The sequence below is a fragment of the Macadamia integrifolia genome, chromosome 7, assembly GCF_013358625.1.
Source record: "Macadamia integrifolia cultivar HAES 741 chromosome 7, SCU_Mint_v3, whole genome shotgun sequence".
Lineage (NCBI taxonomy): Eukaryota > Viridiplantae > Streptophyta > Magnoliopsida > Proteales > Proteaceae > Macadamia > Macadamia integrifolia.
This window is the reverse complement of record NC_056563.1, coordinates 1,117,273-1,134,797: the sequence shown is the minus strand read 5'-3', so window position 1 is coordinate 1,134,797 and position 17,525 is coordinate 1,117,273. Positions and strand designations below refer to the sequence as shown.

General features: G+C 38.1%; 1 protein-coding gene across 1 annotated transcript in view; it reads right to left on the bottom strand.

Moving 5' to 3' along the window:
• Positions 1-8: 8 nt before the first annotated feature.
• Positions 9-17,525, bottom strand: part of LOC122084493 (dihydropyrimidinase-like) — a 27,262-nt gene continuing 9,745 nt past the window's right edge. The window contains exons 7-13 of the mRNA XM_042652776.1: positions 4,275-4,362; positions 4,091-4,169; positions 2,028-2,115; positions 1,882-1,922; positions 1,741-1,793; positions 951-1,107; positions 9-251 (exon numbers count right to left, since the gene is read on the bottom strand). Coding sequence (XP_042508710.1) covers positions 60-251; positions 951-1,107; positions 1,741-1,793; positions 1,882-1,922; positions 2,028-2,115; positions 4,091-4,169; positions 4,275-4,362 — 698 coding nt within the window. The 3' untranslated portion in view covers positions 9-59. The remainder of the gene's footprint in view (positions 252-950; positions 1,108-1,740; positions 1,794-1,881; positions 1,923-2,027; positions 2,116-4,090; positions 4,170-4,274; positions 4,363-17,525) is intronic.

The following is a 17,525-nucleotide window of genomic DNA, read 5'->3' as shown; positions in this document are numbered from 1 at the left end:
CCCCCCACCCCCCCGGGCGGTTATATTTACTAAGAAAAGAAAATAATGATAACTGCAACTCAAGTTGCAGCTTTTATACGGTGAACAGGAGCATTCAGAGATAACAGGTATGTGGCATCAACTCTTTCAATACCATCAAAAAGATAACTAAAAGGGGGCATCTCAATGTATTTTCCGGAACCAGGCTGAACATTGAGTGCACTACCTTCCCATACAACTTTTCCTCCTGCAATCGTCACTTCTACTTTACCCTGTGAGAAAGTAACACAAATAATTTCAAAATTAGTGTCCATTGGTAAGATTTGGACTCAATTTGGGTACAAGATAGAACTTTAAAAATGCGAAATTCTACATACTAGAACAGTTACATACGGATTCTACTTGTATGTACATGCAAACATGCATACAGAAAACATAGTATGTTTGTGTAAGAGAGAGAGAGAGAGAGAGAGAGAGAGAGAGAGAGAGAGAGATAGAGAGAGAAATTAGTTTCTATTTAATTTTCTAAAGTTCACTGAATGGGCATGTGGCAGTTAAACTTGCTATAAATGCAAGAAATTACATAAAACAGATGCTGATCAGAATTGAATTCAACTAAGCTTGATCCATACTACAAGTTAAGGTGGATCGCATATTCAGTCCAGCAGTATTGCTTTATGATTGCTACTAACTGGGAGATATAAACCAGAATAAAGATGGATGCAGTACAAGTTGGGTGAACAATTAAAACAATATGGACATGTGGTCAGTCTTTTCTTTGAATTTCATTTAAACCGGGTATCTTCTCCCATATTAGGTCTCATTCATCTAATTGTGCAACAGCTCAAAAGCAAGCATTGTAATGAGGGTTTCAAATTCCTAAATCACTTGTCTTGACAAACGTGATTCATTTGGTGAACTGCTGTAATTTAAGCAGATGATAGAAATTAAATTATCGTGATAAAGATTACCTTCCCTTTGCGTCCTTCATAGACATTCGTATCTGATCTCGAGTGGTGAGAAGATGCAGTTATCTCGAAGCTTGAATTTGGGTTGAATATGATTATATCCGCATCAGATCCAGGAAGTATTGCTCCCTTTCTTGGATATATGTTAAAAATCCGAGCACTACAAATTGTCCATTATCCACATACTTCTATTCAGAGTAAATTCTTCTTCATAGTTTCAATAAAAAATAACATCACTTAGATTACAAATAGTACTCGCTTCTTACACAGAAAGAAGATATGAACTCATCTACCTCACAAGAAATCATCTTCTTTCCCAATTCAAATACGCGAATTTAATTCCTCAAAACAAGGTGGTGCAAGAGAAGAAAAAATGGGTATACAGGCCAGTAAGTAATCATATGACAGCCTTCATACTCCGCATTGCTATGTCTAATCTTCCTCTAACCTTCCACCTGGCAGATGCACAAGAGAGCTCTAAACATGGTGGGACCCACCTAGGAGACTTCATAGCCCAAAAGTCAGGCCACTAGATGATCCTAAATTCTCAGCAAGGCTCTCTTTTTTAAATGTACATGCATGTTTTGTGCCTTTTTTTTTGTGGGGGGGGGGGGAAGTTGGGAGTATTGACAGGACTAATAAGTGTATGTATTTGAAGGTCACAATCATATTCTGACTGATTTTCACGCGGTTTGATTACACCACTTCAGGATTACACCATATCATCAGATATAACCTCTCTAGTAGCTCTAACAAGCATAGCAATATATATGTGAAGGATGACAGAGAATACCATTCGGTGCTCGTTATTAGCACATAATCAGTAACTGATATCTGGCCAGACTCCTGCATCAAAATAATTATATGAAGATCAGCTTTCCGATTTCCGCCACTTGGTTTACATTGTCATACTACGAAAAAAATTGCATCTTACCACCATTGTTTCCCAGACGAGATGCATCCTTTCTTCAATACCTAGAAAACTCAAAGATATTCACAAACTTATAAGAGTTGACAATCAGAATGCCTGACCAGGAAGTTGAAAACTAGCATAGTCAGAGACCACAAAAATGAGATTACCATTGACACCATTTGGAATTTTTCGAAAGTCATCAATACCAAAAGCTTTCTGTGTGGAGTTGAATGTACAATGATCAGTTCCTACAAGCTGAAAAGGGTAGAAGGTTCAAATCATCATATGGAAATTCTGTTGGTACTGCTTCTATCCACCATCCTGAACTACAGTAGATAATAAATGATAAAATTGTTATGGAGATAATAGCTACTAGGCCTAGATAAAGGACAGAGCCTATTAAAACAAGGACTGAGCTGGAACCCAGACTGAATTCAAAGCAGGCTGGGATTTGCCACCATGAATCTAGAAATTGGGCATCCAAGTTCAGATTGCAATGTAAGTGATCACCTTAGGACAACAATTAGTAGTAAATCCCACACTTAGGCATGCTTTGAGGATCACCATTCAGTGATCACTTTTTGATATGCATAACAATAACAATGCTGATGCAGATCAGTGGATAGATCTGCTGTGGTGGGTCAAATTGATGGAAGAAAAGGACAAGAGAGAGAAGAGAGAGAAATCGCGGGGAAAAGAGGAGAGACAAAAGAGGAAACAACCTCTAAACTAAATTTCATTCATTGCTTTATAGTACTGACAAAAAAAAAAGAGCACTCCTGAACCCCCATCGATTGACTGAGTTGGCTGTTCAAAAGTGACTCAATCAATAATGAAAAATAATATAAATAGAAAAGGTAACCTCCTAAGTCATTAGCGGTAACCTTTAGTAGAATCCTAAGTTAACTCAATCATTAAGAAAGAGTCTGGAAGACAACCAAACAATTAAGGAACCTGAAGACAAATCAAAGTAGTTAACTCCTACAAACCGTAAAGGCAATAAGAAGAGTCTTCGACAGACTAAACTCTAAGAAATTAAAGATATAAAACTCCTAACAAAGAGAATTGGGCCCCATAAGTGGTTGGCAACTATCTAATAAGATAACTTCTAATAGCTAATGGGCCCCACCGCCAATACGATTTCCTAATTAAAATACTAATTTCGTGTACCCCCTATGGACCTAAAATTTGGACCTTATAATTGAGCTCATTACAAATAAAAACACTTGCAACAAAAGCCCATAACCATATACTATCAAAACAGACCAAAAATAAAAGATCAAGCCCTATCCAATGGTGGTGATCATTCTCCTGCATTAAATACTTGCTATAAACTTAAAACAAATTATAAATCTAATCAAAACTTCCTTCTTCAGTATGTTAAAGAATCACAGAAAGGATAATTAGTTTTTTTTGGTAAAAAAGAATGATTAGTTTCAATGTTGGGTCAAGTAATGGAAGATTTTGCAGGTGGGAATCAGCACTTCAATTTTAGGTGGCAAATCTACTTAAAACAACAACTCAGCCTTATGCCAACTAAAAGGGTTGGCTACATGGATCCTTGCCCTCCAATCATCTCTATTCGATGACATATTTGATACAAGGCGTAAGCTATGCATGTCTTTCTTCACCACTTCTCTGAAGATCATTTTAGGTGCTCCTAAACCACTTATTCGTAGCTTATCATGTATCGGAGCTACTCCCAAATCAGCTCTAATATGGTCATTCCTTACTTAAACTTCCTAGTTTTACGACTCATTCATCTCAACATCCCCATCTTTGCTACACTGAGTTTATCTACATGATGCTTCTTAACTGCCCAATTCCACACCATACATCATAGCCGGTCGTATAACTGTCTAATAAAATTTTCCTTCAAAGTTTTAAAGGAATAAGTTGATCACACAACATTAAATAGATCCTAGTACAATTAGCTAACAAAATCAGTACCATTTGAGAATTTCAACTTAAGTAAAAGGTCCACTGCTTGGTAAGCATACATTACCAAAATACAATCAAACTTAATCTCTTCACTAAGGTGTTTTAAGGGACAAAAAGATCCTCACTATTGCAAACAGACTCAAACCAACTCAGAAAAGATGTCAAAACAAATTTAGAGGCTGCATTTGGAGGACATGATTGCTCACAAAGTTCATGTTAAGCTTATCTGCAGATGTGGGAGTTATAGGGAGTTGTGTAAAATCTACTTAGTCCAGAAAGAAAACTACACCTGCAAAACTCCTCTTGAAAGGGCAGCTTGAAGAGCTTTATCATGTCCTGATTTCCTTATCGGAGGACTCATGACATACCTAAACATGAAAGAACACATGATTCTTGTTATCATATCCAAAGAACAGAAAAAAAAAAAAATAAATAAACAAATAAAAGAAGGAATAAAGTGTGCAGGTTCTTGCTTCGCTGCAATGGTGAAGTCACGGTTCCAAAGCCATGAATCATCAAGTACAAGTCCAGAAACTACTGGTTCTCCAACAACCTTCTGGCCTGCAATTTGAAATAAAATGAATAAAAAAATGGTCAAAACCTGAAATCATCAGCCTAACGATCAGAAGATGTACGACCTTCAAATTCAAAGCTAACTAAACAAACATGGATGCACAAATAATGAAAAGTTATCATCACCAAGAAATTTCCCTCATTATAGATATAGTTCTGCAAGACAGAAATAAATGTGCATGCATGTCCCTGCAGGCATATGCTCTGTGTGTGTGTGTGTGTGTGTGTGTGTGTGTGAGAGAGAGAGAGAGATTGTAAACCTGGGGATGGAACGGTTTAAGGGCTAAATTGCTATGAAAAGATGCCTCCACTTGAGCCTCTATAGCAGGGGTTTCTAGTTGGGGTTTTACTTTAAATTGACTTTTGATAGTTCTTTAATGATCAAGGTGATCATCTTGATAATTTGTGCCCTTTCAGGGATCTTGGTGGATCTGTGAGGGTTGGGTCCAGTAGCATTGGACCTTGTTTGTAGGTAGAAATGAACGTAGGAAGTGTCCAGTCCTTGTGCTGTCATCGCATCATTTTCATGTTCTATTCATCATTTTTTGGCCTCCCATTTTCCCCTTCTGGTCTTGTGGCATGGCCCCTCTATGACTTTATATATCTCATATACTTCTCTAGGAAAAATATCGTATGCTACAGATTTAAGGGGATAAAAATAGTGAAACTTTCTTCCCGTCTTAAAAGTAGATTTCATTCTTTAAATTTCTACCATGTCGAACTTCTCATGTATAAGTCAGATGCTGGAAAGAAACAATTCCATTTTCCAAATAAACAGACAGTTCATACTTAAAAGTGCTCAGTTACACACATAGTTGTCACGGCGCCAAGGCGAACCAAGGCGGTGGAGGGTTGTCTAAGCGCTTAGGCGAGAAGGCGTCCGCCTTAAGGCGAACTAGGCGAACAAGTGTTATTTTTTATTTTTCCTATTTTCTAACATTATTTAGTAAGTTATATATACCTTGTATCATAAAAAATCAAGATTAAGCCACATCAAGTCATTAAAAATCAACATTTAGCCACATCAAACCATAAAAAATTAACATTAAGTCATATTAAGTTATAAAAAATCAATATTTAGAGAAATGCTCTTATTCTATAATAAGTTTGACTGGTCAAATGATTTTATTTTTACATGAGACTTTTTGTATTAGTTATAATATAAAACCAGCTTTAAAACAAGTCTAAGATTACTTAAATCTGAGTTGCAATGACAAAGTAATGCTTCAGTCAAACTTATTTTTAAGTGCGCGAATACTGTTAAAATCGCCTGAATGAAAATAATTTTATGAATATCAAAACAAAATATTTTTTTACCGGACTTTTGGTTTTTAGCAATGTTTTAACATGATAGAATTTATAAAATTTTCATAATTGAGAAAAACCCTAGCATTTAAAAGTTGAAAATCGTCCCTATAACCAAAATCCAGTTTTTGTTTTTGGACTGGGGGGTTGACTTTTTATCCTTTTGGAATTTGATTTTTAAACTATTTTTATTGGATTCAAATAGGGGGTATTTGCTTATTTATGAATAATATCTTAAGTAAATGAAATAACAAATATTAAAAACATTAACTTGAATGATATTTGGCATAAATAAGTGCCGAAACAGAAGGCAACATGCAGTGCAACAAGGCGGCTGTCGCCTAGGCCCCAGGCAAACCGCCTGGACGCCTAGGCGACGCCTTGACAACTATGACTTACACACCAAAAGCAATATGCATGCCTTTGTTACCTAATTTCTTTGTCCTTCACAAAAGGTACGGTTTCTACTTAATGAAAATTACATACAAAAGTTCGTACAAAAAAGCTTGTATAAAATGGCTCTTTTAATTAATAACTCTATTTTCCCCCACAAATGTTAGACTTTGGAGAGCAGAATAAGTTATTTCCAAGATGTTGGACTTACCATTAGACAACTAGATCTGACAGCCACACTACTAGGAAACAAATTTTAGGAATTTTATCCTCTTTGTTGTACTTTGTATTAGTTCCCTTCAATCAAATCAATAAGCCTTTTGATTGATAAGCAAGCAATCATTGAGGGGGGCCTCGGCCCTAGAAGGGGAGAGTGGCCAAGTGGTCAAAAGCGACAAACTGTAAATCTGTCGAAGGTTTTCTACGTAGGTTCAAATCCTGCCTCTTCCACTACTTACAAATTTTCCTTCAGTGCATGGAGTGGCGGATAAATAATCATTAAGATTCATTATCTCTAAAAAATATTTTTTTTTCATTGTTTTTGATTGCTATTCCTCTTTTTGTTGTTAGCAAATCAAAATTTTACTTCAGTCAATTACTGAAATTTTCCTTCGGCTCTTTCCTTGCAATTAAATAGACTTTAATATTCAAAATACCCAATACTTATCTTAACCAACCAGTTCCTGTAGGCTGAATTTCAGGGTTAACACACATTTTATAATCTATTTGAGTGCAACTTGAACAGTAAAAGATAAAAGTATAACTAAATAGAAACCTGGAGTGACTAAAACTAAGAATTTACTCGGAAGTTATAAAGGTTAATAACACTAACAACAAACTCAGCCTTATCCCAACTTAATGGGGTCGGCTACATGGATAAAAAGAAAACAATGTAGGGAAATCTGAGGTCTACACAGCAAAGGAAAGGTTGATAACTCTAAGGAGTATTATTAGTGGATGACACCTATATTGATGCAGATGCCTTGGCTTGGCTGGACCAGACTAACCCACTATGGAGGCCTAAGCCAAGACACAACCAACCCAAACCGATATTCTGGTCTGGCAAGGGTTGGTAGTTGATAATTAGGGAAGCAGTCTTAGGATATTTGATTCACTTTTATTTTAAAAGTAGTTTCTTTTGGAATTAGTTAGTTTATAATTTTAGAGTAGTTTCCTTTAAAGAAGTTTCTATTAATTGTTTTAATTTTCCTTTATATTAGACATGTAATCGATGGAGCAAGAGAGAGTTAGAATATGAAATTTGAATGGAATTACTTGAGAGCCTGCATGACTCTGGCTTTTTTTGACTTCCCTGCTTTTCTTCTTCATCTTTCTCTGTTATTCTTCTTCTTCTTCTTTTTCTCCTCCTTTTCTGGTTTGTCTTCCCATTCCCTGTTCTGGGCGGTACCTGCAGCCTTGGACGGGGACTTCAAACTCATTGGTGCTTCGTTGGTTTGGGCTGAAAGTCACTGGGTTGCTTCCTTACCTTTTGGCGACCTAATACACATGGTATGCGTGCTTGATGATGAGTACACCGTGAGATCTGAAACCTGCAACTCAGGTTCTCTCAAGCTACACCCAGATCTGAGTTTGGAGGGTTATATCTCTCTTGGTTGATGACTGTTGGAGGTGCTAGTGCTTGAGAGCAGAAGGGTTTTGGAGTAGCTTCCTAATTCCTATGCCTGGAAAGTGGAGCAGATTAGTAGTGAAGGAGGAATCAGACAGGACTACTATTTGGAGTTCCGCGCCTTTTCTGGTTCTGAAGCAAGGTTGAAGAAGAATCGTGAATTTTCTGTTTAATTCCTTTTTATTCTGATTTCCTATTATACCCTTTTATTTTCCTTCAATTCTCCTATATCCCCTACTTCTATTTTGCTTCCTAGTTTATCCCCACCAAATAATCATTAATTCCAGGAAGGGTAGAGGGCTAACAAGGACTATATCAGTATCACAGAATATGAATTGAATGAAGAGGATTGCTACAATATGGTTTGGCCATGCCATCCTTCTATGTGGATAAAAGAGGAGAGTCCATGCACTTCCAAAATATGCACTAATATTCTTCTTTAACATAAACTATATAAAAAAGAGATAAACACACAGATCGGTTCTTGTCACAGGTATAAGGTCTCACTAAACAATCCTAAGAACTCGACAAGGGACATGTTTATGTAGGTAGATATTTCCTATTCTCTTCCCCCCCCCCCCCCCAAAAAAAAAAAAAAGGTGTACCCTCATAACATAGAAATATAATATCATTTTTCTTAATGTTTGAGTGCCATATGTTGTCAGCTAAACATAAAGCTTCAGTCTGTTTCTATAAACTGCAATAGAAACATCTGCATTCACAATAAAATATATCATTTAAGCAAGTGAGGTTCTAAATAATACCTCTATAGATATAATCAGAACTTGACAACAACAAAAACAAACTCAGCCTTATCCCAACTTAATGGGGTTGGCTACATGGATCCGGGCAAAAAAAAAAAATATATGGGAAAAGAAAGTCAAATGAAAGAACAATGAAAGTACTTTAAGTTAGGAGTATAAATTTCAAAAATAATTCGAAAGTGACTTATCATTATGTCATTATCAAAAGCTTTGATTGCCTTGCACATTTTTTGAGTATACATTTGAAATTGTTGAATTATGTAATTGGTATGCCGTAGGGGCATACTTGGTTTATCCCCCCTTATCCGACTCTAATTGATCTATTAATTCGAGTCGTCTATGAGGAGGGCATATTTGTAATCTTCCCCTCTCTTATTTTATTATAAATAAAGGGCTTGGCTGGGTCTCCAGTCCATCCAAGCATTACAGTCCTATTCTTGCGGTTAGTTAACATTGTATCAGAAGCAATTCTCATCTAGATTTACAGCCCACGATTTCCCCTTCTCCCAAAACCCAAAATTACTCCATCCTAACCTAAACAGCTGACCACTTTCTACCGCCACAATCTTTCCCTTTCTTACAGTCCTTCCCTCTCTCAGTTCTTCACTATCAAGAAGGGCTGCACTGATGAGGTGATCTCTTATGGATCTAGTTGCTGCCCTCTATCTTTACCTCTTTTAAAGAATGATATGGTAATTGCTGCCACTTATGTGAATGTTTCCTTTTTTCTTGGAGATCAATTTCTTCCCTTATATTGAAGATCAAGTCTTTCCTATTGGAGATCAAGTTCTGCAATTATTTTAGAGCATCAGTCATCATTGAAGTTTGAAGATCAACTAATTTTTGGGTTTTCTTCCAAAACCATACAAAAATCGATTTCAACCATCTCAAGTCAAATGAGACTGATTTTTGGAGGAGATATTTGACCACCCCATAAAAGAACTCAATCCAGTTTTGAGCCTCTTCTGACAAATATTTTTGGAGATATCTAAAATCACCTTTTTTTGGGTCAATTTTTTCTTAGATTGGTCACTTGGTCGATTCTGCTCTATTTCTTACGTCATTATGTCAGGCGTTACTGCTGCATTTTCATCAAGTTTGATGGGACCAAATACTTGATATGGTCTAAATCATTTTATTTGACCATTGTTGGCTGCGGCCTTACAACGCATATCACTGAAGCCCTCTAATGCAAGTCATTCTCAGGATCGTTGGATCTATAATAATTATCTAGTGATGTCCTTCTTGCTTGATTACATGCAAGTTAATACTGCCAAAGGTTATTTACTATTGGACATTGATACCCAGATTTGGACAGCTGCAAAGGATACTTATGGTCAGGTAGGGAATGATGCCCAGGTGTAAGAAGGTTCATGACACCACCTAGAAGGAGTTGTCTATTTCTCTGTACTATGCCGAGGTCCACAATTTGTGGCAAGAGGTTGATTATTATGTAGATTCTCAACCCACCAGTGCAACTGACATTGCTGCATACCGCAAACATGTAGACAAGATTCGAGTCTACGATTTTTTGGCTGGATTGAACATGGACTATGATCGGATTCGTGTTCAAGTCTTTAGCAGATCTCCTTTCCCTACTCTGGAGCAATCCTATGCTTGGTCCATACTGAGGAGTGATGTAGATCCATATTATGGGCTAGGCTATCACAGGAGGAAGCCAAGCCCAAAGGACCACTACCGCCCCTCCTAATTGAAGGGGCTGGCATACTATTTAATTAAGTAAATAAGGGCCCATTGGGCCCATCGATCTTGGCATTTAAGTTGTTATTTTATAAAGGCCCATCGATTGTAAGTCTCCCATTGGGGCCATCGATTGTAAGTCCTTTATGGACTATTAGTTTAAGTGGTCCTACTCCATGTTAGAGTTAGAAGTCAAGTCTTAATTCTATTTTCAATTCCTAGTTGTAGTAGGAGTGTCTAGTCCTCTTTGGAAACTAGCTCCTAGTCTTAGTATGATTGTAAACTTCCCCTCTATAAATAGAGAGGCATATGTACTATTATTTCTCAGATTTGAATAAAGAAGTTTGCAACTAATTTGCTTAGAGTAGCTGGGATAGTTGTGGGTGATAAGCCCAGGCTGAGATAGCCACTTCCTCTCCCACTTCCCTTGTTTCTTCTTTGTCTTATCACTTTCTTTCCATTATTATTTGCTGTTAGAAGAATTTCAGATCTGTTGCAGCTTTAAAAACCAAAATCGGTCAGCAAAGGAATCTGTCAACTTGAAGTCAATCGATCCCCTCGCTGCCCTCTTCTCTGAACTGCCTCAAGAGACATTCAGCAGGATGGTTCCAGGCCATCCAAGGACCTTTCGATCCCCTTCCAAGCACGGTTAAGGAAGCAGCCCTGTCCATGAGAAACTTCTCTTGTTTCTCTCTCCTCATACCTGAAATCAAGAAAGTGAGCAACTTTTTATCTGTCCGTTAAAAGCTCTTCATTTTTTAGGTTTTTGTCCCCTCTTTAGGGACTCCCATCGACCCAAGTTTCAGCTCAATCTGAGCTTCACAGCAGCAGCCGCCTCTTTCCCTATTTTACCCTGCGCAGGAGTTTTCTCTCTCCTTGCCGATTGTGTCTTTTTGCGTTTTCTTCTTGTGGGTTGCTTGTTTACTTGTAAGGGTTGTCTTCTACCTTTGTTACTTTGTGCTAAGGTCTCTTTTTAAGTTGTACTGTCTGGGGTTATACTTGTGGGGGTCAGCTTCTTGTAATCTACTCCTACATTAAGGAGAGTCGTCATTCTGTCATGCTTCATTCTTCCTCTACAGATCGATCTGCCTTACAGACTATCTTTAGTCCCAATCCCACCACTGATGGGTTTCCACGCATGGGTGATAATGCCAAGGAGATTGTCAAGTGTGAACATTACCACAAGCCATGGCACACTAATGCTACTTGTTGGAAAATTCATGGTAAACCTGCTGATTTTGAGGCCAAGTGTGGTCAAACGATATTGTGATAGTTGCAACTCCAACCCCTACAGATACTAGTCTTTCCCCGCATGAACTTCAAGCATTTCGTCAAGTGCTAGAGGCTTACTCTGCTGCCATTGCATCGTCATCTGCACTTGCCTCTGCACCTTCAGGTTCCAACTTTGCTCATTCAGGTATTCCTTTCGATGGCCATTGTGCATCGGTAGACTCAAGTTATTGGATCGTTGACTTGGTCCCACTAATCATATGACTGGCTCCTCTAGCCTCTTTCACCAGTATTCTCCTTCCTCTGGAAGACAAAGTCCAAGTGGCTAATGGGTCCCTTTCTTCATTATCTGGAAAGGGTTCTATTTTCTGCATAACATCTCTTACCTTATCCTCTGCTTTACATATACCAAATTTCAATATGAATCTTCTTTATATTGGTAGTCTTACCAGAGATTTAAATTGTAAAGTAACCTCCCTTCCATCCCATTGTGTCTTTCAGGATCTGGTGACAGGGATGACGATTGGATGTACTAAGGTGTATGGTGGTCTCTATTTGCTTGAAGATGGTTCTCCTACTATTGTTGCATTACCTTCTCAAATTCATCAGCTCAATTCAACTTCCTTTGACCTCCATCAATGGCATTGTCGATAAGAGCATCCTCCCCTTGGCACTTTATCTCATATTTTTCCTTAATTAGTTAAACAATGTAATAAGGATGAGTCCGTTTGTGAGGCTTGTATTTTAGCAAAACAAACTCATTCTAGTTATTTCCCCCTAAATAAAAGAAGCATTTATCCTTTTCATTTGGTTCATACTAATGTGTGTGGTCCTGCTCGCCAGCCCTTTATTTCTGGCCATCGGTGATTTGTTACTTTCATTGATTGCCATACTAAGACTACATAGGTGATAGGTGATAGGTGTATATAATATAACATAAAAGTGAAGTCTTCCGGTGTTTTCAGCTCTTGTATAAAATGATTCAGACTCAATTCAATGCAACACTTAAAATTCTCCACAACGATAATAGAGAGAATCTTGGAGGGAACCAAACTTATTTGGGTGATAATGGATTCTTTATCAAACCAATTGCATCGATACCCTGCTCAGAATGGGCTGGCCAAAAGAAAAAATTGCCACTTGCTAGAAGTGGCTAGGGCTCTAATGTTTGCACGACATGTTCCTTCTCAGTATTGGAGTGATGTTGTCCTTACTGCTGCCTACCTTATAAATCACATGCCCACTCACATTTTGGATTTATGTGCTCCGGTTGATGCTTTGTAGGGATCCTCCTCTTTTATTGTTCCTCCTAAGATATTTGGTTGTGTTTGTTATGCTCGACAACATCATCCTCATAAGAAGCTGGAACCTCGTGGACTCAAATGTATTTTCTGGTGTACTCTGCCACACAAAAAAGCTACAAGTTCTATCATACTCCAACATGGCGTACCTTGGTGACTGTGGCCATTTTTTTTCATGAGTCCTTAGCTTACTACACATCGCCACCTCTTCAGGGGGAGTCTAGTAGTACGGATCATGAAGATGTGAAGATTCTTGCTCCACCTCTACATCCTCCTTCACTGACCACAGGTGATCGTCCTCCTTATGTTCCTTCTGATAAGGCATAAGTGCAAGTTCAGGGGGAGATTGGTCTAGATATGGTTCAGGTTTAGGTTCAAGGGGAGCCTACTCAAGATTCTAGAAGGGAATTGATGATTCAAGCCTTTAAGTTTATCAGAGAAGTCGAATTAGATACAAGAAAAGTGAGACCACTACCCCTACAACACCTTTACTCATCCCATTGCCATCCTTTGACCCAAAGCCTACTACTCCATCTGGTAAGGTTTCCTCTCCTGAGTTAACTATTGTTTCTTTGTAAAGGTACAAGGACTTGTACTCAACACCCCATATCTTATGTTGTCTCTTATGATTTCCTTTCTAATTTTTATCGTGTTTTTGTGTCTTCCCTATCCTCTGTTCATATTCAACATAAATGGCAGGAGGTTTTTGCAGAAACAAAGTGGAAAGCAACTATGATGGAAGAAATGAAAACCCTATAAAAAAAAATAAAAAAAAAAAAGATAAATGGGACCCAGTCGTTCTTCCTCCAGGTAAGAGACCAATTGGTTGCAAATGGGTCTTCGTGGTCAAGTAGAAGATGGATGGTACAATTGACAGAAATAAAGCAAGGCTTGTGGCTAAATGGTTCACTCAAACATATGGGATTGGCTACCAGGACACCTTTGCTCCAATTGGCAAACTAAACATTGTTTGAGTTCTACTATCGTGTGTTGTTAATCTAGGATGGGATCTACAACAGCTTGATATCAAGAACGCTTTTCTGCATGTGATGTAGAACCCTTGGACCAATCCATACCCACTTGGGTTTCCGGACAGAGATGAACCAGATCCATATTGGTTTTGGGTCTAGTAGGATTTTAGAAATTTACTTTATTTAGAAAGATTGTTTTTAATTTTATTTTATTCAATTTATTTTAGCAAGTTAGGATCACGTAGAATTTAGAGTGCCGATTTGCTTAGTTTTTGTAGTTTCCTATTTCAGCTGATTTCCTTTTCTATGTATTTTATTTAATATAAATTGGTTGTAACCAATAGCCAAATTAGAATTGAAGAATGAATTAAGAATTGGTTTAGTGTGTGCCTGCGTGGCCTGCAGCCTTTGGCTGTGTGCTTCCTTCCCCCCTTCTTTATGCGATTTCTCCCTCTCCCCTACAACTCTTTGAGTTCTCCCAGGGAATTCTTCCCTACCCCTACCGTCCCTCCATCAAGTGGTAGCAGAGTGAAGGATCCTATCCCTATTCCATCAATTTCTCTCCTTCCCTTTCCCCTCTTCTCCTTGCTTCTGTCAAGAGAGAGAAAGAGAGGAAAAAAAAACCCTGCTGAAACCCCTTACCCCACCCCACCCCTATGACTCATCAAGCACAACCCCATCGACCCTTCCCCTTGCTTTAGGTTTCCGTCAGCCAAAGCAGACCCAAAAAAAAGAGCGCAGTAACCCATTGTTCCCACAAAAAAAAAAAAAATAAATAAATAAAAACCACTGCAACCCTACATCTCCCTTCGGTTTAGACAAATCCCACTGCCTTACTTTTGTTGCCAGCAGAGAGAAAGAGAGAGCGAAAAGGAAGACACATACCTGGAGCAATTTCTAGGCCTCCTCGCATCATCTCCGTCCTTCGAAGTCGCGAAGACCACTGCTGGTTGTCGACGCACAAACAAAGTCCGCCGCTGGTCATCAACTTTCCCCAAGCTTCCACCATTTTTCTCCGCAGCTATCCTTTTGATTCTCCAGCAGTAGAAAGCAAGCATATCACCTCTTCCTACCTTGCTGAGTTCTTCACTGGATTTTATGGTTTGCTGAAAGGTTGAAGCCACTAGTCTCCTACCAACGATTGTTTTCGTCTTTAGTTATCCCTTCTATTTCCCAATGCCCCACCCGTTTCTTTTTATTATCTTTTTTTCTCTTTTTTTACTCACTTCCAAGTTTAACCTTACCACATCAATCCACTTCATGCCTTGTGTTTGTATTTGTATTTCAATATTTACAATTCTGCCACCCCCTTTAAAACTTCCATTCAATTACTTTTTGCCATTCACCCTTTGTTTTAAGTGTTTTCTTGCCATAGTGGGCCTAAAGTACTCCCAATTACAAGTATGGCCATGGAATCTTTTGTGTTCAATTTAGAGTTCCCAATGAAAAACTTGCTACTTTGTTGATTGACGAGAGGCAATACGACAATTTCATCTCGAGATCTGTTGTGGATATCTTGTCAAAGACCAAACAGATTATTTTTTAGTTAGAGGTTGACGTATTCATTGAGTTCTCTGTTTCTCAATATTTTGACGATGCTTTTTGTGAAGCGTTTGATTCCCCTCAGCACATTATTAAATTGGAGCAAGATTGTTGGAACAAGATGGCATTGTTGATCGTGACAAAAATTTGTGGACCATCCAACCGTTCCACATGCGTCAGAAATTTGTTCTTTATGGATGGGCTGACTCAAAGAAGGTAGCACCCACATTGCAACCATAGGACGGATCAAATTAGTCAATACAAAAGGAAGACCATCCAGTTGTGGAACCAGTAACGGCATTGGAAAATGAGAAGATCGTGGCTTAAGTAATGATGAACATCAGCACAACGCCAACGATTCCCCATTATGAGTCTTTTCTCCCCCATGATTTTCTGGACCTGAATTCACCTCCAAATCTTTATATCTTAGTTTTTGTTTGCGTCATAGACAAGGAGCACTTCACCCCCGCTCATTAGCAATTGTTGTTACCCTTCTACAAAACTTGCCACAACACCGGGGGAGTTGATCCAGATGCACACCCTTGGACCAACCCATACACATTTGGGTTTCCGGACAGAGATGAACCAGATCCATATTGGTTTTGGGTCTAGTAAATTTCATAGGAATTTAGTTTATTTAGAAATATTGTCTTTGATTTTATTTTATTCACTTTATTTAGCAAGTTAGGTTCATGTTGGATTTAAAGAGTGTCGATTTGCTTAGTTTTGGTATTTTCCTATTTCAGCTAGTTTCTTTTTCTATGTATTTTCTTTTCTATAAATTGATTGTAACCAATAGACAAATCAGAATTGAAGAATGAATTAAAAATTAGTTTAGAGTGCGTGCCTACATGGCTTGGTAGCCTTTGGCTGTGTGCTTCCTTCCCCCTTTCTTTGTGTGATTTCTCCCTCTCCCCTACAACTCTTTAAGTTCTCTTAGGGAATTTTTCCCTACCCCTACCGGCCCTCCATCATCATGGAGAGCCTGATGAGGAGGTGTATATGGATATTCCTCTAAGTTTTTCAAGTGATAAACTCATGGCAAAGTCTACAAACTGAAACATGCACTTTATGGGCTGAAGTAATCTCCTCGGGCTTGGTTTGGTAGGTTTTATAAGGCTATGATTACATTAGGGTATAAGGAGAGTAATGTTACTCGTACCTTATTTGTTAAAAGATCTATTGATAAGGTCATTGTCCTCATAGTCTATGTTGATGATATAGTGGTAACTGGAAATGATGGTGAATCTCTCACCTCAAGAGTTTCCTTGGAAGAGAGTTTGAAATAAAGATCTAGGAAAACTAAGTTACTAAGTACTTTCTAGGGATTGAAGTTGCTCAGTCTTCAAAAGGCATTTTTCTCTCTCAAAGGAAGTACGTCCTCCATCTTCTATTTCAGACTGGTTTATTGTTGTCATCCTTGTGACACACCTCTGGAAGCTAAAACTCGACTCAAGGATAAAGACAATGAACTGTTTGATAAGGGCCGCTATCAGCGGTTGGTAAGAAAATCTATTTACCTCTCAAACACAAAGCCAGATATTGCCTTTGTCGTGAGTTTGGTAAGTCAATGCATGCATGATCCCTATTTTACTCATACAGAGGTTGTTTTCGTATTCTTTGTTATTTGAAGTCAGCTCCTGGGAAAGGGATTCTTTTGTCTCCTCATGATCATCTTCGAATCAAGGTCCACACAGATGCTGATTGGGCTGGATCCCCTGATAGAAAATCTATATCAGGGTATGGTACATTTGTAGGTGGTAATCTTGTGACGTGGCATAGCAAGAAGACAAATGTAGTGGCAAGGTCTAGTAATAAAGCAGAATTCCGTGCGATGGCCCAAGGGATCTATGAATTATTATGGTTTAAAAGCATACTGCAAGACCTTGGTGTTTTTGTTTGTATCCCAATGATGTTATATTGTGATAATAAAGCAGCGATTAGCATCAGCCATAACCCAATGTAGCATGATTGTACCAAGAACGTGGAGATTGACAGACATTTCTAAGAAGAAACCAGAAAGTTTACAGATTAGTGTGCTGTTTTTGAGATTTAAAATGTAACCGCAAGCGTACGAATCAATGTAGCTACGGGTCGAACACAGGGAGAGCAACCACTTTATTTTTTATTTCTTTTAATAATGCGAAAGTGAACTGATTAATGGTTGTGATCTAATTCTAATTACCGTCCTAAACATATATATATAAAATAACGTCCTAACAATTCGTCATCTAAGAATTTAAAGACACAAGCCACGCAATTAAAATTAAATAAATAAATAATTGAAAATAAACAACCCACGCAATTAAAAAAAATT